At 42.9% G+C, this 27,605-nt stretch overlaps 1 protein-coding gene across 1 annotated transcript in view; it reads right to left on the bottom strand.

Moving 5' to 3' along the window:
• Positions 1-1,056: 1,056 nt before the first annotated feature.
• The window catches only part of LOC138283523 (mucin-2-like), a gene marked incomplete at its 5' end in the record, with an annotated part of 528,362 nt that continues 501,813 nt past the window's right edge, over positions 1,057-27,605 (bottom strand). The window contains 2 exons of the mRNA XM_069221463.1: positions 1,057-2,440; positions 25,570-25,678. Of these exons, the coding sequence (XP_069077564.1) occupies positions 2,284-2,440; positions 25,570-25,678 (266 nt within the window). The remainder of the gene's footprint in view (positions 2,441-25,569; positions 25,679-27,605) is intronic.

A 27,605-nucleotide genomic window follows, 5' to 3' on the forward strand; every position in this document is an offset into this window, starting at 1 on the left:
TTGTAAAACAACGGGCAGGATATCCATCATGTTTGTGATAGAACATCCCATCCACCAAGGTTGTAATCAGGCCCTTAATGACAGCCATCTCACCAGGATCTGAAGTGCAGGCAAAATATATAGTTAGCATTTATATTAATATTAAAAAATAATTCACAACTCACTTTGACCCAGCTTTATTGTCGATGAAAAAGTAAATATTTTATGTGCATGTGAACTATGTGAATGTGAACAATGTGCTCTTTGACTGATGGTTCACGCTGAGTTGTAGAAATATATAGCTTTGTAGTATTTCATTTGTGCTCGTGGATACTTGTTGCTATGCCTGTTCTTTTATCAGTCATATGGAAACCTTTTGTTATGATAAAGCTTCTCTTGACATTGCAGCTGGTATCTTGGTCTTATGCATTGGGGTGGTTGGTGTTCTACTACAGCTGGAGGGATTTTTTTTTTTAAATATTTTTTTTTTTTTTAAACATTACATATGTAGACCACAGTGCTGAAGAGTATTGTTTCTGCCTTAACCAATTAAAGTATTTTTATCAAACAACTGTTATATATTATTTTTTTGTTACATCTATGATTATAATACCTTCATCGGCTTAATCCCAGTTATTTTCAGGGAGAAAAATTTAAGTACTCCTGAGGTCAGTCCTACATCCCCCCACCTGCCAAAAAAAAAACATAATGGAGATCTGGGGCCAACAACCAATAGGTCAGGTGAGCTGCAAAAACATAGCTCCAGGAAAATGCAGGGATGATTAGTAGGAAAACAAGAAAGTCAGCCTGCTACAAGTGTAAAAAGTCATAAATGGCGTGGACCAGTCCTTTCTACTAGAACCTCAGCAAACCTCATTTAACCTCAGTTCTCTGACGGCCTAAAAAACCAGCAAGTGATCTGAATTAAGACAGTCTAGATTAGAGGGAGCTCATTGAAGAAACTAAAGTGGTCTAAGGCATAACTTATAATTTTAAGCACGTCCACATATGTTGAATGAAAATACCACAATGTGTTCTGCTACAATTTTATTAATCACTGTAAAGTAATTTAAATGAAGGACATTAACAGGAATGCAAAAACAAAACCCAGAAATCGTCCCAGGTTCTCTGTGTACATCATTTTATTATATATCAAATGGTAGGATCTTGCTTGTTGCCCATCATATCATTGTGCCAAATATATTTGAACGGGTAATACTGAATGGCCAATCCAACCTAACATTCCTATAAAGAACATGTGTAATGTGAACACCTAGGTTTTCTAAACATCTAAGGCCCTATGTACGAACACATTGTCCCATTGACACAGAATGAGAAAAACCCTTTGCTACATCTGGCCCCTACTCTCTGTGCTGCAAGCCAATAGGTCAGGCACGTTGATTCATACACTAGATCCTAAAACTGAACAGTTGTTTGTCACAGTCAGACAACGGGTGAAAGCTCTGGATTAGGGGAGTATTTTAATAATGACACTGGATGGAAAAGACTGAAGACATGTCTGCTTGATGAAGGAGTAAGTCAGGCGAAGAGAAATAAAGGGAGTGAACGAGACAAAACTATTTAGTATTGATAAAACATCGCAAAGATAAAAGGGGATTATAAGAAAGAGCTAAACCACAAACTATTATTTATTAGTTTGTTGCCTGTGTTAATAATGTTGATGTTTGTTCAATGCGGTTTCACGTGCCGTTGATATACAGAACAGTATGGATGTGGAATTAAATAGATTGTCAGAAGGAGAAAGAAAATGGCAGAGTCCCTAGAATATTAAGTGAAGCATTAAGGAAACAATGTTTTTTAACATCATTGATGGATTTTTGTTTCCACTACCCTTCAACATTTCCACAAAAAAACAAGCTTTGTGGTTATAATTCGCTGGACGGGAAAGTGTACATTAACAGAATTAGGCCTCCAAAGCTGTAATATTTTCACTTGTAACGGTTCGGTATTGACAGTAAATCATCTTTTGAAGTTCCTCTTCAAACTAGAGACTATTTCTGGGTAGCGTTTCCGCTCTAGGTCCCATGCCTTCCAATTTCCAGACTTAAATCATTTGCAGTATCTTTTGTTTAGACAGATGAATGTCCTGCTTGATTATTGAATAAAATAGATTTCCCCAAATCTGTAGCTTCGAAGCAAAAAGATACAGGATGTTCTGGTACAGTACTAGTACAATCTAGGAGAGCAAAAATCTTGATTTTTTTCTTTTTAATGTCTTCATTTCTTTCAGGATTGTCGTTTTCCTTGTCACAGTCCAGTTGTGTTTCCAATGTAGATTGTCTTTCACTTACAAGAAGTGCAACCACACTTCTCTGCATAACGGTATTTGTAAACAATAGATTGTCCATCCTTGAATGTCAAAGTCACCGATTTCATGCTGAACTCTACCATCTTGCAGCACTGACAACTGAGCATCGAATTATATACTTCAGGTTGGTATCTGTGAAACCATTAGGAAAAATAAATCACATGGATAGTGTTAGATTGTTATTTAAAAACAATATACATTTTAATTACATTTCCCCAAAACGTTAATAAATAACGTTCTGTCGTTGTTCCTAATATTTCAAAAGAACATGCTAAATGAATTTTGTTTTCAAAACTTTTTCAATAGGTTTACCTTTGATGCGAGCAGACAAAAAAGTTTCAAAGCCCAGTCATCGAATTCCATGCCAAGTGCCCTGAAAGCAAATAATGGTTTCTAGATCTGCACTAAATTGCTTTCCAGCAATGTGTTACTTGTAACCTAAACAGAAAGAGTGTTGTGACCAGTATTGGGGGGGGGGCAGAGGCCTAAGCCCAGGGTGGCGCAGAAAGTAAATTCATTCTCTGGTGCTCTAGTAGGCGTCCTGACACCCAGGGAGCAAATTGGGGTGACAATTTCCTGTTGTCTAGTAGGCTTTGGGCAGATTAGAGGGAAACACTCCCTATGCACGCACCGGAGGGGTCAGAAAGACTGTTGTGCCCTGGGGTAGGAAAGACCACAGGCCTGTGCCCAAGTGGCTGCTCCCCATAAACAGTAAATAAAAAGATTCCCGGATGATCTACTATGCATTCTGCCATTGTAGAGTGGTGTAGCTTGGGGATAACCCCCCTCTATTTGCACCAAGGGGCTGAAACACTATGGTGCCTGGGGGTGAGGGTAGCACATTCCAATGGCCAGGATATCCGCTCCCCTCAACCACTAAATGAAAAGTGTTTTATGTAGGTCTAGTGGGCTTTCTGTTCCCAGAGGGAGCATACTGGGGTAACCACCCCCTATACTTACCCCACAGGGACAGAAAGACTCTTGTGTCTGGGGTGGGAGGGAACACATGCCTATGTCTGTGATGGGCAGAGGAAGAAGGGATGGCACACTACCCCCACTTACTTTCCTGTAAAATATTCCCTGGTATCTAATTGACTTTTTGACCTTGGGGGCAGATTGAGGATAAAGACCTCATATCCGTCCCCCAGATGGGGCAGAAAAAGAACCAAAAGACTTTTCTGCCCAGGCATCAGGGTGGGGGGGCACAGGGGTGTTGTTCCCTCCAACCTGCAAATAAAATGCTTCCTGGTGGTCTAGTGAGCTTTTACGACCCCCCCAGACAGCAAGTTAGGAGTAAACATCCCTTAGCTACCCTAGGTGCAGAAAGGGTCTTATAGCTTGGTTGGGGGGAACACAGGCTCATGCCAAGGGGGATCGCCCCCTCAAACAGCAAATTAAAACTTTCCCCGATGGACCAGTGGGCTTTACTACTACACTAGGAGAGTGGGCTGTTGTACATGGGACAGAGGGTGAGCACATTGTTAATGCTCATGGAGGCTATTCGCCCACTTGTTACAGCTGCTAAACGTTCCATGCTGTCTCTTTGGCTTTTTGTTCCCTGGAGGGCAGAGTCATGGGGATGGGGGGGTACTCCCTACCCATGTCAGAAAGACGGTTGTGCCTGGGAGAGCACAAATCCATAGAGAAGGTTGCTCCCTTGCAAGAACATTTCCCGGGTAGTTTAGTGGTTTGGATTCCTGCTTGGGGATTGAGTGTCCAGTGTGATTCTCAAGATACACTTCAGAGTAACAGCACTGGGATAGGGACATTGTCCTCTCATCATTGCAACCTCTCTGTGCTGACAGGTGCTCAGATGGCGGCATTATGTGACACTGATCAAAAATGAATGCAGACTGCGCTATTTGTGGCTGATCTATTTCATACGTGTTGTATTTCATATGCTTTGACTCATGGCTTATGCTGTCCCTAGACAACAGGGCTTCCACTTCTGGAATCGGGTTTGTAGATTCTAGGAAGCTGGAGCTTGATGTCAGTTGTGGCGGAGAACAGCACAGCCAGGGGTTGGTACTTTAGTGCTAATAAACCTTTTACATAAAAACCACTGTGTCGCATCGCCTTAAAAGTGGCACTGTCAGCTTTCACGTTTGTACTGTTTTGCTGTGACATCACTGTGCTGCGCATCAGAGCAAACAAAAAAGCATACTCTTACCTTTCTTTCATCGCTGCCAAGGTTCCCTGGTCCTTGCGTGACGTAGTGCTCCAGTTCACTTTTTTGTCTTTGAATAGTGTGACTTGTAGTCCTGTTTTATAATTTAAAAATACAATCACGAGTCCCAGTATTCAAAAGAAAATCCTGCATTGGAGCACCACATCATGCATTGACCTGGGAAACTTGGTAAGAATACATTTTCTGACTTTGGTCAGAAATAAACTGCTTCCAATGTTTAAAACAGAAGCATTTTCTTTTCCAGTGCGGAGGACCACCTATTGAAATCCTTTACACTACAGAGGTCACAAAGGGGATACGGTATAGCAAACCTTAATTCATAGACACAATCTTTGAGACCTATTAAACAGTGTTAGCGTGAGACAACAGTTTCAAGAATGGGGAGAATACAGGGCTGATTGCAAAGGCCCACTAACTTTTTGCCCCCATTTTTCACTTTTTACCAGCGTTTTCCTGACTCTACTGGTTCCCTGGGTATTGCTAACCAGTCCCAGGGCCTGTGCTCTGTGTAAAATCAGTATGCAAATTAGGCTACTTATTATTGGCTATGTCACCCTACCTATAAGTCCCTAGTACATAGTAGGGTATGTAGGTTTAGGGACCCCAGCATAGGTAGTCCACCCGTAGGTGCACTGCTGAGGTGCCCCGTGTCATTTTAAAGGCAAGGCTTTTAAATTAAAGTTACATGCAAATTCGACTTTGGAATTAAAAGTTCTTCCAAAGTCTTAAACTACCTTATTTGTACATATAGGTCACCCCTAAAGTGTGCCCTATGTGCCTCTGTGGCTTGGTACCATGTAACTATAGGCAGGGACCTTATAAATATAGTTTTATAAGCCCTGGTGAGGTAAAACAGCCACATTTGTTTTCCCTCATTGTAGTGAATGGACCCCATAGGCTAGAATGGGGAGACTTTATTTTAATTTATAAAGCCCCCTTACATGACAGATATCTCAAGTTTGGTATCAAATAATTGTTATAATAAATCCCACAATTGACAATTGTTGGATTTAACATAAATTGTTCAGGTAAAAAGTTTTAAACGTTACCTAAAAAGTTGCCAACTTGAGCCCTGTAGTGCTTTGCTCTGATTGGCCAACCTCTGGCAGCCTGACCAGGCTGTCTTGATGAGGTGTGAAGTAGCCTGGGCTAAACACAAAGATATGTGCCTGTGGGAGGAGATCTTTCCTCAGCAGATGGAGAAGCAGGAAGGGGGAGGGCTGCCAAACTGGTCTTCAAAGGCAGGGAAGGACATTTGGAGCAACCCAGCACCTCCCTCACATCCTGCAAACCCAGACAATTAGGTGCCCCCCCGATTAGATTAGGAGAGGGCAGGAGGAGGGTGTGTTTAAGATTTTTAGCCACACTAGTGAGTGGGCTGAGCCAGATGTAACCTCCAAAGATCACTTTCAGCCATGATGGATTTTTGAGGAATGTTGCTCCCTGGGACTGATTTTTACCACAAATCCCAGGAAGTGGTCATCACATGGGGAAGGACCCTGCACCTGACTGGAGATCCAGGACCCCTCTGTTTTTCACCCAGGAGCAAGGATAACACTGGCAGACCTGCACCCACACCTCAGTTCCCTATCAGATCCCAACAAGGAACAATGTCAGAAGAAGAAGGAGTGGCCTGCTGGACCACTGATCTACACCTGGACACTGCACTCAGAAGGACTGCTCCAACTGTCTTCTAAAAGGACTTTGCCTGCCTTCTACTGCTTCAAGAAGCGACTCCCTGTTTGCTACAGGCACAAAGGAGCTGTCCTGAGCCCCCTGCATCAAGTCCTGCAAGCAGATTCTGACAAGGCATTCTGGGAACTGTAGTCCCAACTCCCAAGGAGCAACTCAGAGCTTCTGGAACCCTGGATCAAGTTGTGGACACCTCAGGGACCCAAAAAGGACCTCTGGAAAAGGATCAAGAAGTCTGGAGATGTTTGGAGCAACTCCATAAGTTGAAGAGGTGCATTGTGGGAGTTGTAGTCCCAGACACCAAGAGGCAAACCGGAGCCTCTGAACCCTTGGCTGGTGCTGTGGACCACTTTCCTGTATCAAGAAACAATTTTGAAAAGTAACTGTGACAGTGTTACCTCGTGGGTGGCCGGAACTCTGGACTTTGTTCCTTTTCAGTCTGACCTTTTTAACCCTTTGAGCGCTAGTTGCTTCTATGCGCTAAAAACATTAATTCTTTAAAAATTCATATCTCCAGTCCCCCTTATTCGATTGTAATCATTTTGGTGTCATTGTGTTTTATATTTTACTTATTTACTGTTTTGTGATTTTTAAATGCTTTACACACTTGTCTCCTAAGTTAAGCCTTTTCATTTGTTGCCAAGCTACCAAGGATGAGCTGGGTTAACTGGACCTAAGTGGAGGTTAGTGGCCTGTTGCTAAGTGTAGGTACTTACCTGCCCTTCCCAATAACCCATTTTCCAACAAGAACAAATTACACTGAGGTCCCAGGAACAGGTAACTCACTAAGTACGTTTGCAACATGAGAATGAAAATGTTATAATATCTGTGTGCAAAGATTTAACTTGCACATACAATCGAAAATTGAAAAATGAAAATCGTAATTACTGAACACAAAGAACCAAGAAGGAACTGGAATATGAAGGCCCAAGTGGCAAGACAGTGGAGAGAATATGGGGCCAGATGTATCAAAGAACTTTGCATTCGCAAACGGTGCGAATTGCAAAATTCATCTGTTTGCGAATGCAAAATCACCTTTCTGAATGTAAGAAAGGCATTCTCAGTGCAATTTTAAGGAATCGCTAAAATAGCGATTCCTTAAAATTGCGACCCCATTTAGAGAATCGCAATTTGCAATTCTCTAAATGTGTCATCGCAAATAAGGATTCCTTATTTGCGACCTCATTTAGAGAATCGCAAATTGCAATTCTCTAAATAAGAAATCGCAAATAAGGAATCCTTATTTGTGATTTCTAAACCACATGTAACAAGCAATTCCTTAATGCAAATTGGGCATTAAGGAATCGCTATTACCACCAAGTTGAACTTAGTGGTAACCATGGGCAAATTTTAAAAATGCATTTTTTTAATTGACATGTAACACACACATGCCAAAGGGGCATGTGTGTGCCATACATGTCCTTAAAAAGTTTCTTGGGGTGTAGCAGAGGGGGCCTTAGGCCCGCAGATCCCTGGGGTTTGCATTTCCCAAATTTTCGAATTCCAGTTAGGAATTCGCAATTTGGGAAATGCTAAATATTCGCAAATATGGGCCTACAGGCACATAGGTGCGAATGGGGCCGGTATCGCAATTTGCGATTCAGTAATAGCATTTGAGATTTTAAGAAAACGCTATTACAGAATCGCAAATATGATACATTGCATTTTGTGAATCAGAAATAGCGATTTCTTACAAATCGCTATTTCCGAATCGTAAATGCCTTTTTTGTTACATCTGGCCCTTCATCATCTAATCAAACAACTTGTGTATCAAGTTTGTAAATACATAAAAATCACTTATGGCCCTTACTGCAGTGTATATTGCATTGGATAGAATGATTACACCAAATAAATTTTAATTGACTGAATGAAGAACAACAGAGACCTTTAAAAACAAAAACGTTGATATACAACATGATTAAACGTTGACATCTTCAGGTCATGAAAGTGGAATCTCAAATAAACACCACAGATTGGAATCACAGTAGACTCAATAACAAACACAGTTTAGGAAAGCTAATAGGTCTATCTTTGAATGTGCATTGTGTACAGGATTAATAAGAAGAGTTTGTATACAGGAAAAATGTTATAGATATCCCTCCTCCGTGTCACTAGTGAAATAGACTATAATGCACTTCTAATCTAGTAAACAGAACATCTCCCACATTAGTGATGGAGTATCCCATCCGCAGAACTCTAAATAAGTCCCTGAATGCACTATTGAAGGTTCCTTTCTTCCTCTTACTCAACAATAGTAATCAACTTTCCATATTGTATGCCAGCATTTTCAATATGTATGGAACACAGTATTTTAAGAGTGAAACTAGTCAAAATTGCAGCAAGTGGACAACTTGTTTCCTATAGCGTTTTTTGCAGCTTAAGCCTCTCTGAATACAAGTGTTACTCTTACCATACTTTAGAGTAAATAATTTTCCAACCTTGGTAGAACTGATGGCTGAATCAGGTTTGCCGAGACAAACGTTGTGCAAGTACATGTGCAGCTCTATTCGCTGCTATGCTAAAACATCTTTCTGCTAGTGCTAATGACATTTTCAACAAACACAGATTTCAGATCGCTTATGCTGCACAACTTGCCATATTTTATCCCAGACAGAAAAAAATATATGTTCTTTATTTGTGGGAGCACAGTACTTCTCGGAGAAGAAGGTGATTTTAGACAACCAGATTCTAAAGCTGTTGTACTAGCTCCTGCTGCTCCGTGAGCTGTACGTCTTTGACAATTAATATTAATGTTCTCAGAAACTACGCCAACTTTTTGCAGCTATGAAACTGAAATGTGTTTTTAATTTTATGTGCATCAATGTCTTTCTTCGACTTGGCCGGAAGAAACTCAAGGCATAAGTATGTTATACTTTCTGGAAACAAGGACCAGATCTGGCATGGCTGTATTAGTTTACTTGTTGGCTTGTTGATGACTCTTCCTGATAGTTTATAACTCATTCTAAAAACACCTCGGTGCAGTACACAAAGAGAAGAACAAACTGCTCTGAACAGCAGGAGGGTTCTTTGCACTTCAAAGCAAGTGGTGAGGGGCTTATTATGCATCAGTAACAAAAATAATTTTAAAATAAACATATCTATAGGAAGTAATATTTTTCATTTTTTTAAATCTTTGTCACAAAACTTTATGTTGCTGTGTGGAAATTCTACAATGTTAAGAGGAGCCTGGCATAAACAGGCAACTTTGAAATAATAGCTTGTTTTTTTATGTAGTGTTTTATACCCCAGTATTTGCCTAACATGCTACATGCCAAATGCAGGCTGCGTTATACTGTGCAAGCAGGTAGGAGTGAAAACTGGATACTCCTTACTTATGCACTCTCTGTGGGTGTTCAGGGTTCTCTGCTGTATGTGTAAGGGCTACGACGATATGACAAACAAGCATTTTCAATGCAACTGGTCTCGCATTTGCTCGAGTTAGAGCTATTAGCTTTGTAAACTCATAATCGGACTTTTCTTGCCACACAAATGAAAAGAAAATGCATCACAATCGCGCTATGTAAACCCCAGTTTTTTTTTCTTTTCATTTGTTTGGCAAAAAAAGTCTAGTTAGGAGTTTACAGCGCTAATAGCTCTAACTCGAGCAAATGCGAGACCCGTTGCATTGAAAATGCTTGTTTTTTTCCCCTCTGTTGTCCTCTTGAAATGTGTGATGTGGAGAGAAATAAGTGCCAGGCCTCCAAAATAAGCAGCATATGTCTCCTCCCAAAAGCTGGACATAACTTGCATAAACACATGGATTGTGTTTTACTGATCAGCCCACGCGGAGATGAAAACAATAAGCTTTACAGCTCAACTCGCATAAACACATGGGTCATGTTTTACTGTGACCTTTTAAAAATATGCACAAGAAACGGTATCATGCTTAAACAACATAAAAAACAGTGAGGGGAGAGCAAGCTGGCCGCGGAAAAGCCCCCCCCCTGTTTTTATTATGTTTGCAAAGGGAGCTGGTAGGGAGGAGGGACTGAACAAGCACTCACAGTGCTGAAGTGAAACAGGCAAATGCTAAAAAAAGTCCCTTACAGAAGAGACAGGACATAGCGTAATTACACAGTACTTTGTGCTGCTCCCAAAGTGAAAAAAGGCAGGAAAAAGAGGCAGAACTGACCACTAGCAAGCAAGGGTTTTTGAAGGACACTACAACTAACAAATGAAAATGCTGGAACTTACAGTATAGTATACATAAAAGTATACAGCAGGCAAAACGCTAACGCTCGACCTAAAAAGACTGCTTTGTATGCTGGTGATCGCATACTGTCAAAACATGCAAAATGCCATCCCTCCACATGATAAACCTTTCAGTTACTGCATGGCTATTTTGTTGGCGGGTCCCAAATGAGACTGACACTCCCAGCAGAGTCAGTTTTTGAAGCACTACTGTATGCATGCTGTTCTGTGGGCTGAATCAGAGTGGAAATGACGGTCCTACAGACTACCGGGTGAAGGAGACTGGTCCAAAACCCCTTTCTATATATATAGAATTACAGAGAATTACAAAAGGCTGAAAAGGCAGCTAAAGCTATTTCTAGCGCAGTCTAAAAAGACTAAGAAGTTGGTCGATTTCATGAAAGGCATGGTTCATCACTTAAATTACGTACTTGTACTGGTGCTACAAATACCAGGATACCGAGCGAACTGGAATTTTGTTTCTGCTCAAAAAACAGGAAAGCCATAGATGGGGATAAAATACCATGGTACATCAGCATGGACAGAGAAATGCGAACATTAACATGTCGAACTCTTTAAAGTAAAGTTGTACATAGCAATGGACAGCATAAACTTTATTTGACATTTTAGGAACTGTAAACACAAGATATTCTCTTTGTATATTTATTTGTCATAGGTTGTATTTTAGGAACTAGAACTCTCCTGTTGAAGGACCTATGACTTAAAACACAGTGGGGCTGGTGACAATGGAAAGTGGCGGGCTTAAAGTTGTGTACGACTTTTATGTAGCGAGTGAAGCGAGCAAGCGTAATGGGCAAATTGGGGTCAGGGAGAAAAACTTGAAATATTAAACACATTAAATCTTACTGCATTAATATGTAACAGCTGCTGTAATGTGAAAATTGTACAGCACAATTCTTTCAGGCCCTTTAAAAGTGTGTGCTTGCACAGCGGGACAAAACATCTATAACCAGGCATCAAGAAACACCCACAGCTGCTGGCTGCAATCAGTTATATATAAATATATGCAGACAGGTCTTTAAGTGGGGGCTCTCTAAAAGGGAACATGTAAGTGATCTAAAGTCTGTGGTTTTGGGTGCCCTTCTTATACCCAATTTCTCCTTTGAAGTAGGCCTACTTCAAAGTAAAGTCTCTCTTGAATGTGAAATCCTGCCTTGCCCAGCCCTGGCCCCAGACCCACACCAGGGGGTTTGAGACTGCATTGTGTGTGGACAGGCACATCCCTTTCAGGTGTAAGTGACCACTTCTCCCCTCCCTCCTAGCACAGTGTGCTCATCAGGAAATGCACACTACACCCCAGCTCCCTTTGTGTCACTGTATAGTGTGAGGTGCAACCAGCCCAACTTTCAAACTGACCCAGACAGGGAATGCACAAACAGGCAGAGTCACAGAAATGGTATAAGCAAAAAAATGCTCACTTTCTAAAAGTGGCATTTTCAAACACACAATCTTAAAATCAACTTTACTAAAAGATGTATTTTTTAATTGTGAGCTCAGAGACCCCAATCTCCACATGTCCATCCGCTTCCAAAGGCAATCTACACTTTAATCATATTTAAAGGTAGCCCCCATATTAACCTATGAGAGGGACAGGCCTTGCAACAGTGAAAAACGAATTTAGCAGTATTTCACTGTTAGGACATATAAAAGACATTAGTATATGTCCCACCTTAACCATACACTGCACCCTGCCCTTGGGGCTACCTAGGGCCTACCTTAAGGGTGTCTTATATATAAGAAAAGGGAAGGTTTAGGCCTGGCAAGTGGGTACACTTGCCAAGTCGAATTTACAGTTAAACCTGCAAACACAGACACTGCAGTGGCAGGTCTGAGACATGATTACAGAGCTACTTATGTGGGTGGCACAACCAGTGCTGCAGGCCCACTAGTAGCATTTTATTTCCGGGCCCTGGCACCTCTAGTGCACTTTACTAGGGACTTACTAGTAAATCAAATATGCCACTCATGGATAAACCAATCAACCATACAATTTACATGGAGAGCACATGCACTTTAGCACTGGTTAGCAGTGGTAAAGAGTTCAAAAGCCAACAGCAACAGGTCAGAACAAATAGGAGGCAGGAGGCAAAACGATTGGGGATGACGCTGCATAAGCAAAAAAGTCCAACATATGTGCAGACAGGTCTTTAAGTGGGGGCTCTCCGAAAGGGAACATGTGAAATACATTTCAGTGATTCTGATAGTGTGACACCCAACCAAAATTTTGGTTTCTCTCTAAGACGTTCTTGTATCTAAATATATAACACAACTGACATACACCTAAGTTTTGCCAATAATATCGGCTTTGTCAGTGGTTGTTAGCTGTTTGAAATAAATGAGTAACAACAATGATTTGTTATAAATAATTAACATTGGAAATGTTTCAGTTCTGAAATTGTGAGACTGTGGATTGACTATTATTGAGACCTGTGGAAGGAGTATTGGCCTTCAGTTATGTGTGCATATGTTAAATATGTATGCCCTTTTTCTCTGAACATCTAGTCCATCTGCACTTCTTCAACGTCATCTCTCTGCTTAAGCACCCTCTTTTCACCCTCCCTCAAATGCACTTCCTTGCATCTCTTTATCTCACCACTCTCAAACATACACTGCACCCACTCACATTTAAGCATTTTATTTTGTTTTACTTTGGTCTTGTAAATATTTTGACATCTGTGTACCTCCTTCACACACATATATGCAGAATTTCAATTGCAACTGGAAAACATGAGCATTGCTCTGTGTGCTCTGCAGAGAGGGCTACCCAATGGCAAGCACTTTGGGGGTTATTACAACTTCAGAGGAGGTGTTATATCCGTCCCAAAAGTGACGGTAAAGTGACGGATATACCACCAGCCGTATTACGAGTTCCATAGGATATAATGGATTCGTAATACGGATGGTGGTATATCCGTCACTTTACCTGTACTTTTGGGACGGATTAACACCTCCTCCAAAGTTGTAACAACCCCCTTTGTCTTCAGACTCAGTGTCAGGGTTTTCAATCAAAGCTGCTCATAAACATCTGGCACAACTCAAAATATGCCCTATTCAAAAGTAATAAGATGCACGAAAAAATACAGAAACACAACATGATAAAATAGCTAACACTCTTGGGGAATGCAAGATTAAATAAAACAGGTGAAATAAAGAAGGAACTAGATCAGTGACATGTATTACCTTAACGTTTTGAACATTCCCTGTTCATAAACCAATCCATGTATTTGGCATTAATGTTAAAGACATGAAGATAAGGCCAGTTTTAATGTCATACAGCATGTAACTGTCTTTACTATAAGCACATATTTCTCCTTTTGAGCTTTATTCAGATATTTGGATCAGCTTCGTAAGAGAGCAAAAACCCTGCTCACCTTTTGGATCAATTGCATGGGGTAACAAATACAGAGGCTCCTCTTCTAAAGCAGTAATGGAGCTGCAGCCAGGGCCTGGCGTGTCACAGTGGGAGAGGTCAGCGTAACCAGGGGTCTCAGCACAATATACATAACATAAGATTAGCATAATAACACTTACAATTACCAAGGTCGAGGTACTAAATCACACATACCTGCATCCAGTCCGACTGTGTGATGAATGGGAAAGGGTGGGTCTCCATGGCGGTGAATGACAAACATCTGGCCTCATGCACAGATGCAGACTGAGACACCCAAAGCCATGACGCCAACAGTGTCACTGGCCCACAGTGGATACCTTCACAGATTACATTGGCAATGAAGGGCTTTAGAAAGGTAAACCCTGTATTGTGTGTCACACTGCAGAAAGTTGACAACTGCCTGGCTTCCGTCTCGTGTTTCAGAGCGAGGAGAGGCAGGCAGCCTGGGAGAGACAGTCCAGACTTATTTATTTAGAGATTCATTTGTATCTCTAAATAAATTGATGTATTTAATACTTTTTGAGGTAAACGTATAGTAATTTCAGAGGAGCTCAGCCCAGGGCAATGACAGAGAAACCACCCCTGCCATAGCCCACTAGTGGCATTTAATTTATAGGCCCTGGGTGTATGTAGTGCCACTTTAATAGGGACCTCTTCGTCTATCACCAGGAGCATGCTGACCTCTGACTTCTTAAACTGTGTGTTTGAGCTGGTTAATGTGGAACACCCTTAGGGGGGTTCAGGGGATCTTCAGATCCACCAGGTAAGTGTTAATCCCCCCCCCCCCTTTTTGCTCCTTCACCTTGTACGGGCCTGTGCAGTGATCCAGGAGAGCTCTGAGCTCCACAGGGTCAATAATCCACAAGTTCTGCTCACGTTGAAACTCCACCAGAGTTCTATAACTTGTTGACAGCCTTAAGATTGCTTTTCACTTTTATTCAGAAGTGCTACATCTGGTTGCAGGGGGCCAGCATGCATCAGACTACATCCTGAGAGGGCTCCCTGGGAGCTTGCTCCCCCCTTCTCTGTGAAGCCTGAGAGGTCCCCTAACAGAGTGGCCATTGAAGAGTTCACAGAAGCTAAACTCAACCCCCTTCTGTGGCACCTCCCTGTAGGCAAAGAGAAGGCATGGAAGGAGGATGTTCCACTTATGCCTTCGTGGGCTCCAGCAGGCCCATTATCATGCCTTTGAGTGTCTTGTTGAATCTCCCCACAAGCCTGTTTGGTCGGGGTGATAGGGTGTGGAGAACTTATGTCACTTCACACTCACATCAAGAAGACATGAAGTTAGTCCCTCTGTCAGAAGCTACCACTTTAAGGAACCCCACATGGGTAAAAATCTCCATTAGGTGCAGACACTGACTTCAGAGTAATTGCTACTGGGTAATGAGTGCCATGGTCTACCAAGACCAGGATGAACCAAGATGAAGCCTGTCTTGGTGTCGTAGGGACCACCAACATTGATGCCCACCCTCTCAAAGGGAGGGCCAATGACACGCATGGGGTCGGGGAGCTGTGAGGTTTTTCCCTGAGTTCCCATTGACCTGGCAGGTGGGACATGGACACAGAATACATATGAGGCCATATTTATCTGGGGACAATAGAAGTGGGTAATAAGCCTTGCAAATGTCTAGACTTTTTCCAGATGTCCTTCTAGGGAAACATCATGAGCCAGCCATATTAGGAAGGCCCGTATCACTGGGGGACAACTGGCACGCAGGCTGCCACAGGTCCAGGAACCTTAGGCTCACTATACAGAAGGTCATTCTCCCAATAGATAAGGTGTTCTTCAGAGGTATTAGCTACTAACTGGGCCTCAGCTTGCAGCCTCAAGCCCACTAGAGTAGAGACTCTGTCTGCACTCTGCAGGATTCCTCTCTTAAGGGCCCACAATCAACCTGCCATCAAGAAAACTCAGGCAGATCACCCAGGGTGTCAAAGTCCTCCCGGTAAGGCTCAGGAGCATCCTCCTCAGGCGCCTCCTCAATCTGGACCACAAGAACGTCAGGGGCTGGTTTTCCACACACCTCTTGCCCTTGCTCTTCTTGGCAGCTACCTTGGTCATTGTTTCATGCTCCAGGATCTCTTCACTCCCTTCCAGCGCAGCATGGACCTTGTGGTCATGCAGGCCCACTCAGGCAATCCAAGCATCTTCAAGTGTGACCTGCACTCTACCTCCTTCGAGGTAGCTCAAGGCTTTTGTCCAATGGCAAATATACAGGCATGGCAGGGCTCACAGATACTTTTAGAGAACTTGAGGCACTTCCCCCCCGATTCAAAATGAACCAGAGCCATCAGTATGTGACTTTCACGGTTGCCTAGAATTATGACTTTGTGGAATGTGTTAGGGAGAATCTGCATTGATGACACCAGCTGAAACCTTGCAGTAGTTATGCTGTTTCCTGTGTCCCTCAGAGCCTCCACCCATTACCCATTGATGGTGACACACTGCCTATATTTGGAAGTATTTACAGGCATATGGACTTTTGGCACCATCTCCTTACCCTCAGGGACACTAGGGTCACCTCTGTCAACTCTCCAAAGCTAAATGGGATCACCTCCTTCCCAAGCACTACACTTGCCAAACCAGGTGTCTGCCCACCAGTGAGGGAGTTGTGCCCTCTTGGGACATTTGGGCCCTCATTATGACCCTGGCGTCACCAGAATGCCAGGGTCACAGTCGGACCACCTCCAAAGCGGCAGTCCGACTGCAACATTATGACCGTGCTGTAAGCGCCATGGTCTTACCACCGGCACTGACATATTTTGGCCGCCAGATGACCTGGCGGTGCCAGCGGTCCCAATCCGCCAGGGCAGTGCTGCAAGCAGCACTGCCATGGGGATTACGAGCCCCCTCTCCGTCAGTGTTAACTTGCCACTTTCACCGCCATATAAATGCTGGTGGAGATGTGGTGCTGGTGGAACCCGGGGGGGGGGCGCAGCACAGCCCAAGCACCTGGCATATGCACTGCAGCCCCCCCAGCCAGCCCCAGTGTGCAAATTTGCATGATGGGTGCTTGTGCACCAAATGCACAACAGCATTGTGGCTGGCTCTATTATGAGCCAACATCAATGTTGTTGTGGATTTGGCACTGGGCCAGCGGGAAAAACATAATAGGTCCAGTGGGAAGGCAGACGCACTAGCAGTCTCCTGTCCTGCGGGAGTTTGGCGGGCCCTGGTTTCTCCCTTGGAGTGGCCATATTTGTAACGCACATTTTTATTTGATTCAGATTGGGACTGGTTACCACTGATCCCTGGGGAACTGTTTTAGGGGTCTTTTGAGTACTCCTTTTTTAAGTTTCCCTCCCCCCCTCTTTCTTCTATTGTGACCTGTCTTGTTCTTTTGCTTCTAGGATCAGAAAGGTGACCCTCCCCACTGGAGGCATATGCTTCCACAGTAACCCCTCCTCCCCCCCAACACACACACACACAGTTCTCCTCTCAGATTTTGCATACTTTTATGGTCACCTTGTAAGCTGAAAACCATTTACAAATATCATCTCCCACCACATAACTGTGTACCAGGCCTTTGGAGGTATGGATATTCATGTCCTCTTCAGACAGTGATTGTACGTAGTGTACGCTGCCACCAATTCTGCTGGAATCTGTCTGTTTTGCATTAGTTCCAGCTCTTTGAGGCTGCTTTTGCGAGCCAAACGCACAAAAGTACATTTCTTTTCCCCAAGTGGCAGTTGTTTTTCCATATTTAACTTGGCCATCTGCAACTGAAACTGCCACACTGCCTTCCTGTCTTCCAGCTCCTCTGGGACAGATCATGCAAGAATACATTGCTTCCTGCTCTGACAGGGAGTTCTAATTCATGGAAGGGGCCATATTTCTCCACTGAAGGGTGCATTTCATGGCTTATGTCAAGATCATGCTCATCCATATCATCCCCATCATCCTGCTCCTCTATGGCTGTCATCAACTGGTGTACCTCTGTCCTGGGCCTCGCAGCTTTCTGGAGCTCCAAAACATTTGTGCCCGTCTTCATTTGTAGTCCACTTACCTTACAGAACTCTTTAAACTCTGCCACAATGGAACTTTCCAAGTTGGCCAGCTCAAACTTCAGGCCTGTGGGTATGGTTTCATACAGTCCAGTAATAGGAATGAGGTAGATTTTAAAAACAAAAAATAGCCAACAAAGGAGATTTAAAAAAAATGTCTATTGGTCTTAAGTTGTTTCTGTGTGGTGGTAATGTAACAAACTTTCTGTATGGCACTGCACAAGTCCAAATCTTCACCACTGAATATGAGTCTAAGAAATTGGGTTATTGGATCAGCGGGGTGGAACCGTTCTCAAACAACAACAACAATTCTTCTCAGGGTGAAGTCACAAGCAAACCCTAGATTAACTTGTGCTCAACCCTCAGGTAGCTTGGCATGGAGCAGTCAGGCTTATTTAATAGGCAACGATTAAATCATTTGTGCAACATTTCAAACAGTAATACAGTGCAAGCACTCCGCAAAAAGATACCACCCCAGTTTAGAAAAATAAAGTAATGTTTAATAAATGCGCTAGAATCAGAGATATTCAATTTTAAAGATGTCAATAAAAATAGCACCAAAAAGCACGAAGTACAAGCTGTGGAAATCTGCGCCAGACCGGGACAAAGTTACATGTTCAGGCAGACAGTGATGGAGTGCGGTGGCTATAGTGACCCAGTTAGGCACGTTATACAGAGTATCTCAAATCCTGGTTTGCAGAGAACTGTGAGGATCCGCGATGAAGATGCGCTGTGGAGCTGGAGTGTTGTGCTGGTTCCAAAATGCAGTGGGACTGCAGTGCTAGGTCCTGCATCTTTGTTGATGATCCTGTTGTGATGGCTTGCAATGCAAAGTCTGGCATCAAGGATGTTTCATGCAGTCTGGGCAATATGTTGGTTCAGAGGAGCTACAAGGCTGAGATGTAGAGTCTGGTGTTGTCGGCAGCCGAAGTGAGGGCCTGCGATGAGAATGCATGGCACAGTGGTTGTTCCTAAGATGCTGCAAGGTACGAAGTCAATGCAGACCTTTCTGCCAGATTCAATCCTTGCAGAAGTAACAATGCATGGTCTCTTCTGAAGGTTGCGTCATGCAGCAGAGGAGTGTCAGTTCCACTGAGACTAGCAGAACATCTTAGGCCCACTTACAAGTGCCCAGGCCTGGGATGGCACCACTTGTGAGGGTAGACTCACAGATGGCAAAGTCCAGATGCTGGGGTCAAGGTTGTTGGAGCCTTCTGTTCCTGAGGCTAAATGCAGAAGGCCTGCCAGCTAGCTCTTAGGACCAGTGCAAGTCCTTTCCTTCTAATCCAGGCCAGAGTGCAGCAGGTGGCAATTCAGCACAGCAGGGCTGCATCTCTTCAGAGGAGCAGTCCAGCAAGGTGGCAGTCCTTTCAGCAGTACAACAGTCCTTCATCCTGGCAGTGTATCCACAGGTCCAGAAGTGTACTGAAGAGGTGGTGTATGAGGTACAAATTTTATACCTGGTAGCTTTCCTTTGGAAGGTGGGAGAAGCTTCTAGAAATTCACTTTGAAGTCCCCAAGCAACCTACCTTCCCAGTCCTGGCCCCAGACCAACTGCAAGGCTTATGCAGCCCTTTGTGTGAAGGCAGAACATAGCCTTTTCAAGCATACATAGGAGGGTAGCCCAGGCTCCAAACTCCCATCCTGCCAGGCATGGCATATCCAAGCACACCCAAGCTCCCTATTATGTGTGGCTGTCTAGAAACAATACACAAATGCTAACCGCCAACTACACCCAGCCATGTGACCCAGTGTGATGCTATTAATTGTGTTTGACCAATGACTTTGTGTTTCATCACTGCGCATATTAGTTGCTCAATGTTCACTAGTAGCATATTACATGTTGTATTCAGTTTAGCTGCCTATTGGCTTTGACATGACATTAGACATTACATTTGGTATGTGGGTTAGCTGCCTATTGGCTTTGACATGGCATTAGCCATTACATTCTGTATTCAGTTTAGCTGCCTATTGGCTTTGACATGGCATTAGACATTACATTTGATATTTAGGTTAGCTGCCTATTGGCTTTAACGTTGAGTTAGACATTGCAGTTGAGACATTGCAGATGAGCTGCGTTTTTCCAAGCTGTGTTTTTCCACATGGTAGACCAAGCTGTGTTTTTCACACCAGACCCTATCTGAAAAGAGCACATAGATTTTGTGTTTACCTCTCAATCCAGTCTGAGAACAAGTGAGGCTCGGAGAATTGGCCTCTCTCCAAGTTTCTTTGGTTCTCACACTGAGTTTGCTTTTAAGGATGGCTCTGGACTACAGCAGTTAGATTGAAACTATCTTGACTTCAGACAGGAACAGAGACGTCAGTTGCCTGTCTCCCGTTTGGGTAGAAAATCTCTTTCTCGCAGTTGAACGGAGTCATCAACATGAAGCCCCAGAAAGATTAAGCTGAATACAGGCCCTACAGCCTTGCCCTACGGTGATGCAATTTTGACTTTTATGCTTTGCTTTGAAGTTATGCTATAATATAATCACATGTATTTGCTGTGTAAATTGCAACTGAGAAGTACTTTGATATATTTTGCTTTCATTGCTGCAACTAATTTTGAACGTGTGCTTCCAATCTACTAATTTTGTCTCTCGTGCCTCTCGTGGTGAAGTAATAATAACAATAAATATCTTCTTTAAACTCAGATGTGCATTCCAGAGAGGTTCTGTAAGCTTGTTCATGAGATAAGAGCAGGAAAGCAGAACACCCAGAGACAGGCAATAGACATCAAATGGGTAAGCCAGGAAAATGTCAACTGTCTAAGAGTGCCATTTTCAAAGTTGTAAATTAAAATCTGACTTTACATGAGAAAGCATTTATCATTACAATTCCAGACATCAAACATGAGCTGGTGACCTGCTCGCATTTGGAAATTACAGCTTATTAAATGTAATAATGTCACTCCAGTGTTATCCTATGGAAGAGGTAGGCCTTGCAGCAGTGAAAAACAAATTTAAGAGTTTTTGTTGACTAGGACATGTAAAAGTTAAAAGTACATGTTCAACTTTTTAAATACACTGCACCCTGCCAACCAACCTACTATAGGGGAGTCTTAAATGTATTGAAAAGGAAGATTTTTACCTGGCAAGAGGGTTATTTTGCAAGGTCGAAACAGCAGTTTACAGCTGCACACACAGGCTGCAATGGCAGCCATAAGACATGTTTGAAATAACTAGTTAACTGGGGGTGCACAATCAGTGCTGTAGGCTCATTGGTAGCATTTAATTCATTTACAGGCCCAGGGTTATGTAGTACCACTTTACTAGGGGCTTACAAGTAAATTAAATATGACTATTGGGTATAAGCCAACGCTGCAAGGTTTTAAGGAGCAGACACATGCACTTTAGCACTGGTTAGCAGACGTAAAGTGTGCAGAGCCCTAAGGATTACAAAAATGAGATAAGTGAAAAGTGATGGAGGAAGGTAAAACATTTGGGGGAAGATCACCCTAAGATTGACAGGTCTAACATGCTATATGCTGGCAGTGCTGTACACTGCTTGTGAGGAATTTTAAATTGAGACACAAGTCTGTGCACTAAATGGATATGATTCTTGCAAAATATTAGGATGGCCTTCTTATGCCATTTTCATTGCACAAAGCAGTGACTAAGCAACGCAAAAAAGCTGTCACTGATGTTAAATATTTACTCACTTTGATGGCTTTTATGATAAATTGTCTACTTAAGAAAGTTTAGGGGCTCGTGACATCTATTGTTCTATCCCGGTTAAGTAAACTAGCACACCAATAAATTAAGCCCATTTCTTCTCACGTGATGGGATGCTTGCATCTCACTGACATGTAGTTTTAAGGCTTTTGAATGGATACATTACAGATTTAAGGAACAATATACTGCAGAAAAAGTATTGCTGTAAATGTTCTTTGCAGGTCAAAGTGCAATTATTGTCTTTATTGTTTTGCCTTTTTTATGTTAGTTTATTGTCCGTTCTGGACCCCCTTAACTTGGGCCATCAGATTGCTAGGTTGTGTGCGACTGTTGCTGGAGGGTTAGATGGTAGGTGGGATTGGGATTGCAGGGTTCATGAAGCCGCCTCAATTATGTGAAGAGAAACCCACGTTTCATCGGTGTTAGACTTTTCATCTTTGGCATGGTCTCCCTTAACTTTTTGCTTCTGTTCCCCAGGTTGTTGATGTGTGCTGGACTCTGATTTACTGTTTTTGTTACTCTGGGCACTTTACCACTGCTAACCAGTGCTAAAGTGCAAGTCCTCCTTTACAAAATGTGTCTGTAATTGGCTTATCGATGAGTGGATTTATTAGTAAGTCCCTAGTACAGTGCATTAGAGGTGCCCAGAGCCTGTAAATCAAATGCTACTAGTGGGCCTGCAGCACTGGTTGTGCCACCCACATAAGTAGCTCTGTAATCATGTCTCAGACCTGCTATTGCAGTGTCTGTGTGTGCAGTTTTTAACTGTAAATTCGACTTGGCAAGTGTACCCACTTGCCAGGCCTAAACCTTCCCTTTTCTTACATGTCAGACACCCCTAAGGTAGGCCCTAGGTAGCCCCAAGGGCAGGGTGAAGTGTATGGTTAAGGTAGGACATATAGTAAGGTGTTTTATATGTCCTGACAATGTAATATTGCTAAATTTGTTTTTCACTGTTGCAAAGCCTGTCCCTCTCATAGTTTAACATGGGGGCTACCTTTAAATCTGATTAAAGTGTAGATTCCCTTTGGGAGCGGATGGACATGTGGAGTTTGGGGTCTCTGAGCTCACAATTTAAAAATGCATCTTTTAGTAAAGTTGATTTTAAGATTGTGTGTTTGAAAATGCCACTTTTAGAAAGTGAGCATTTTTTTGCTTATACCTTTTCTGCCTGTGACTCTGCCTGTTTGTGGATTCCCTGTCTGGGTCAGTTTGAAAGTTGGGCTGGTTGCACCTCACAGTGGAAAGTGATACAAAGGGAGCTGGGGTGTAGCCTTCATATCCTGATAAGCCATCTGTGCTAGGAGGGAGGGGAGGAATGGTCACTCACACCTGAAAGGGCTGTGCCTGCCCTTACACAATGCAATCTCCAACCCCCTGGTGAGTGTCTGGGGCCTGGCCTGGGCAAGGCAGGATTTCACATTCAAGAGAGACTTTGCTTTGAAGTAGGCCTACTTCAAAGGAGAAATGGGGTATAAGAAGGGCACCCAAAACCACAGACTTTAGAAACAGTTCTGGAAACAAGAGGAGCCTCTGCCTGGAGAAGAGCTGAAGAGCTGAGGAAGAAGAGCTGCCCTGCCTGTGACTGTGCTTTGTGGGGCTATCCTACAGCTGCTGCTTCTGCCAGAGTAAGAGGGCATAGACTGGACTTTGTGTGCCTTCCATCTTGAGAAGAAATCTCCAAGGGCTTGATTTAGCACTTGCCTCCTGTTGTTTGAAGTCTCAGGGACAGCAAAGACTTCTCTCTGCCAGCACATGGAGTCTCTGGAGAGACCACTACTCTGCCCTGTGGTGCCCATCCAGTTCCTGGGACCCTCAAAGGAGAAGCTGGCAGCCTAAAGACAAGGAAATCCACGCACAGAGCACTGTGCGGGGAAAAGATCGAAGTCACCCCGATCTGCGGCTGAAGAAATGACGGCTCTGCAGCTGATAATCAACGCTTGCAGGAAACGCGACCGAAGGATCGACGCATGGAGCAGGAGCAACGGCGTGCAGCATCGCTGACGGAGGCTGGGAGATCACAACCCGCGGTGCGGGGTTTTCGGATCATCATGTGGCTGGATTTCCGACTCAAGTACTGCTGGGTGTGGAAAAACAACGCAAGGCCTGCCCGGACCCCAGAGTGCTGACCGGAACAACGCATTGCTCCCCTGCGGAGAGAAGAAATAATGCATCCTGACCCAGTGAAAGGAGAAACGACAAAAGGTCCCTCTCGTGAGTGGAATCAACGCATCGCAAGCCATTTTTGACGCGCGCCCACCCCTGCAGGGTTATTTTTGACACACCCAAGGTACTTTTTCACTCTGACAGCATTAGTGTGTGTTTAAAACTACTTAAAGACTCTTTTTGCATTTTTATTGATAACTTGACTTGTGTATTGTGGATTTGTTGTCGTTTTGGTCTTGTTTTGTTTAGATAAATATTTCCTATTTTTCTAAACTGGTGTTGTGTCATTTGTAGTGTTTTCATTAAGTTACTGTGTGTGTGTTGATACAAATATTTTACACCTAGCACTCTGAAGTTAAGCCTACTGCTCTGCCAAGCTACCAAGGGGGTAAGCAAGGGTTAGCTTAGGGTGATTCTCTTTTACCCTGACTAGAGTGAGGGTCCTTGCTTGAACAGGGGGTAACCTGACTGTCAACCAAAGACCCCATTTCTAACAATCGGTGTGATCAGACTGCTCTTAAGTACAAATGTTGAGGTGATGAGTATCATCCCTCCACTCCAAGCAGACGTTTCCTGAGAGCAGCTCACATCCTTGCCCACCCAACTGCAAGGTTTATTGGACTTTTTTAAAGGTGTCGTAGTCAAGCAAAGGCCTGGAAGACCTCTGTCTATAACTTAATTACACTGCTAACTTACACTGCAAAACTGGTGACTGGTGCTACTGTTCTTTTGTCTTAGGTTTGTCAGTCAGCATCTTCTAGTCACCTAAAACAGATCTTCCATGTTCCCTTCTTCTCCTCAGAGAAGGCTAATCCCTCCAACATGGGCCTTGATTCCAGACACAGTCTTAGAGTTGCCAGGTGGCCAGCATAGTAATTAGCTTAGTAGGATAGTTCATAGTCTGAATCTCACAAGGTAGGTTCAGGGAAATATTATAACTGTCAAAATACATCAAGGGAACACATAGAAGTAAAAAAATATATTTTGATTGTGTACGTGACCTAGAGAAATGTAGGAAAAACTTTGTGAACAGTTTGTTTTTCTATATTGAGACACTCCAAAATTGGATTTTAACCAGTGTTTACTCAAAGTGTAAATATAGTGAAGACAGACTTACACTTCAGTCAAAAATATAGGGAATATTTATTTATCAGTGCCAATATAAACTATAAGGTCTGAACAAGGCATGACCAATTATTTTTGTACCCCCTGTGGGCAGAGCTCCCTATGTGCAGACAGAAGTCTGAGTCGACAACAGTCTTCTTCTTGGTTCAGCCTGCACAGGTATGCACGTGTATCCACATGTGTTCGCATGCAACCTGTGCAGGGCCTCTGACCCCCAAGAGCACAGCAGCACGTCTTCATTTACGGTCAGATCTAGCAGCTGCATCTCACTATTTCTTTTGACAGAAGCGTCTAGTGGATGAGACTCCATTAAGGGGTCTCAATAATGGCAGAGGACCGTAAATCATGAGGTTCAAAATAAAAATAAAAATATGGGGCTTAATTGATTTAAACTTACTTCCTCATTAATAGTATGCTCCAACAAACTAAAATCTGCCTAAAACTACTTCTGGTGACCCATGTATTTATAAAGTATTGTAGCATTAGGAGAAGTTCTGCACAGCTAATCAAAAAACTCCAAAAACGTCCTTTTAGTCACTGCGGGTAAATACCAGCGCATGACGTCAGATATCTTTGTACTGGGGCTTTTGGACTGAAATCCAGCCATCCCTCCCTGCAAATTCAGACCTTTGCCTCTAGGATAGGGTTACCAGTGATTTGCACACATGGCATATCTTCAGAATGTTTAAAGTGTTGTCTTGTTCCTATTCCATTCAAATCATTACACAAAACTGTAACCCACAACTGAAGTAATAGCATACTGAAAAAAGCAAACATGAGCAATGATTTTACTAGTTTTCATACTTACAAAGAAGCAGTGATGTTTTCTAATTCACAGTAGGATTCTGTGACATTTGTTTGAACCAAACACCCTTCAATTTCGAGAGGTTTTGTCTTAAGCTTGCATTTAGCAGGATCTAAAGAAAACATATTGACAAACATGAGTAAAGGAAATTACTTTAAATCAAACCATACTTTCTTCTTGTTTTCGAAACTCCGCTTTGCGGAGTGATTTTGAAGCCCTCTACTTAATATCATTCATCATCAGACCTATTTCTTTTAGAAGTTTCTCTTTCTTCCAATGCCTCCGTATTATAATATGGAATGTCTTTGAATACTCCAAATTATTGCACTGTCACACATCACTACATATTCCTGTTGGATCATTCTCTCTTTTGATTAATTGAAAGAAATTTTGAACTCCTCTAAGGAACTCTGGGATGTTTATTTTCGTTGTGTCATTTTAGTTCAAAGTAAATTCAATAACTAATTATAACTGCTTGTTCTGCGTTCTGAGAGCGAGTGGATGTTAGTTTAGATCCACAGGAAGATTGTATTTTATCTTCTCTTCACGAAAACATATTTCATTATATCTGAATAACTAGTCTTCCAAATATGGAAATATGCACTTCAATTTTACCAATTGGCAAATGTCCTAGGAACCGATGAGAGGACTATCCTCAGCAAATTTAAGGTTAAAGTTAAAGAGCACAGGCAGTAAACAAGCACATACCGGAAAGGTATTTAACATGGGTCAAAGGGAGTTAAAATCGTATTGTATTAACCACTTCACGTCTGATGAACGTGCTCATGTTCACTTCGGGATCATAAGTATTAGTTAACTAGAATGGCATCATCTTACTAAAGCTAAAAATATTATGCGAACACCATGGCGCTCTACCATAGCCGCACATTTTTGGATGGCCTGGTGATGCTGAGCCTGCTTATCTGGAATTGGTTTATTAGGGCTGAGCATTCATGGGTTTTAAATGCGTATCCCAAAAAGCACGTGGAACAACACTGTCTCTCATGCATTTTAGCATGTGCACTTCTATAGAATCCTGCTTTCAACCAGGTGATGCGGCCTGGAAATTACTTTTTGCATGCTCTGTTGATATGCTACTATTAGGCTCATGCTCAAGCTTTGCTCTCTTGGTTGTTTAGAGTGCAGTTGATTTCATTCCCTCAGAATGTGACAGCGCTTATGTCCCATTATTGCAGCATCTGAGTCTCATCCCAGTCAAAATATGAATCACTTTCAAACTCCTCACCCACGCTCACAAAGCACTGCACAACACCAGACCAGAATACCTCAACAGACAACTCTCTTTCTACACCCCAACCCAGCATCTCCGCTCCGCTGGCTCCGCCCTCGCCCCACTCATCCCCAGAACTACAACCGGTGGTAGATCAATCTCGCACCTCGCCACCAAAACGTGGAACACTCTTCCCACCCACCTGCATCAGACCAAAAAGCTCCTTACCTTCTCAAGACCTGGCTGTTCGAGCAGTAGCAGCATCTCCCCCACGCTTCTCCTCCCTCCCCTCCTTGAGACCCTCACGGGTGAGTAGTGCACTTTACAAATTCCTGATTGATTGATTGATTGATTATAGAATGTGTTGCACACCTTTCTCCACTAGCTACAGTATTGATATTCCGTTATTCAGCTAATGGCAATCTCTCTTAGTACTAATCTCCAACAGAATATGATTAATTTACTTGTGGCCCTAGAGCTATAAGATTTTGTCCTTCATTGTCCCAATAAGCAATCGGTTATGGCAAAGGAAAAGATACATTTCTTAGGAGTCAGATAAAGTTACATTTATTATTGTTTCATCGGTCCGTCTGTCTCTCTCTCGCATTCCCTCTCTTTTCCCACCCTGATGCCATTCCTCCACTATACCTTGATTTTTCTCCAGTTTCCATTACCCTTGGTTTAACCTGAACTATAACGCATAAGAGTTGTTTACCATTTGGCTACTTATGTTGGTATTCAACAATCTGTTCAGGTGTATCAATGCGACCACTTTCTCCTTGTCTTGCAGACCTTCCCTGTATATTTG

This window comes from Pleurodeles waltl, chromosome 3_1, assembly GCF_031143425.1.
Source record: "Pleurodeles waltl isolate 20211129_DDA chromosome 3_1, aPleWal1.hap1.20221129, whole genome shotgun sequence".
Taxonomy (NCBI): Eukaryota; Metazoa; Chordata; class Amphibia; order Caudata; family Salamandridae; genus Pleurodeles; species Pleurodeles waltl.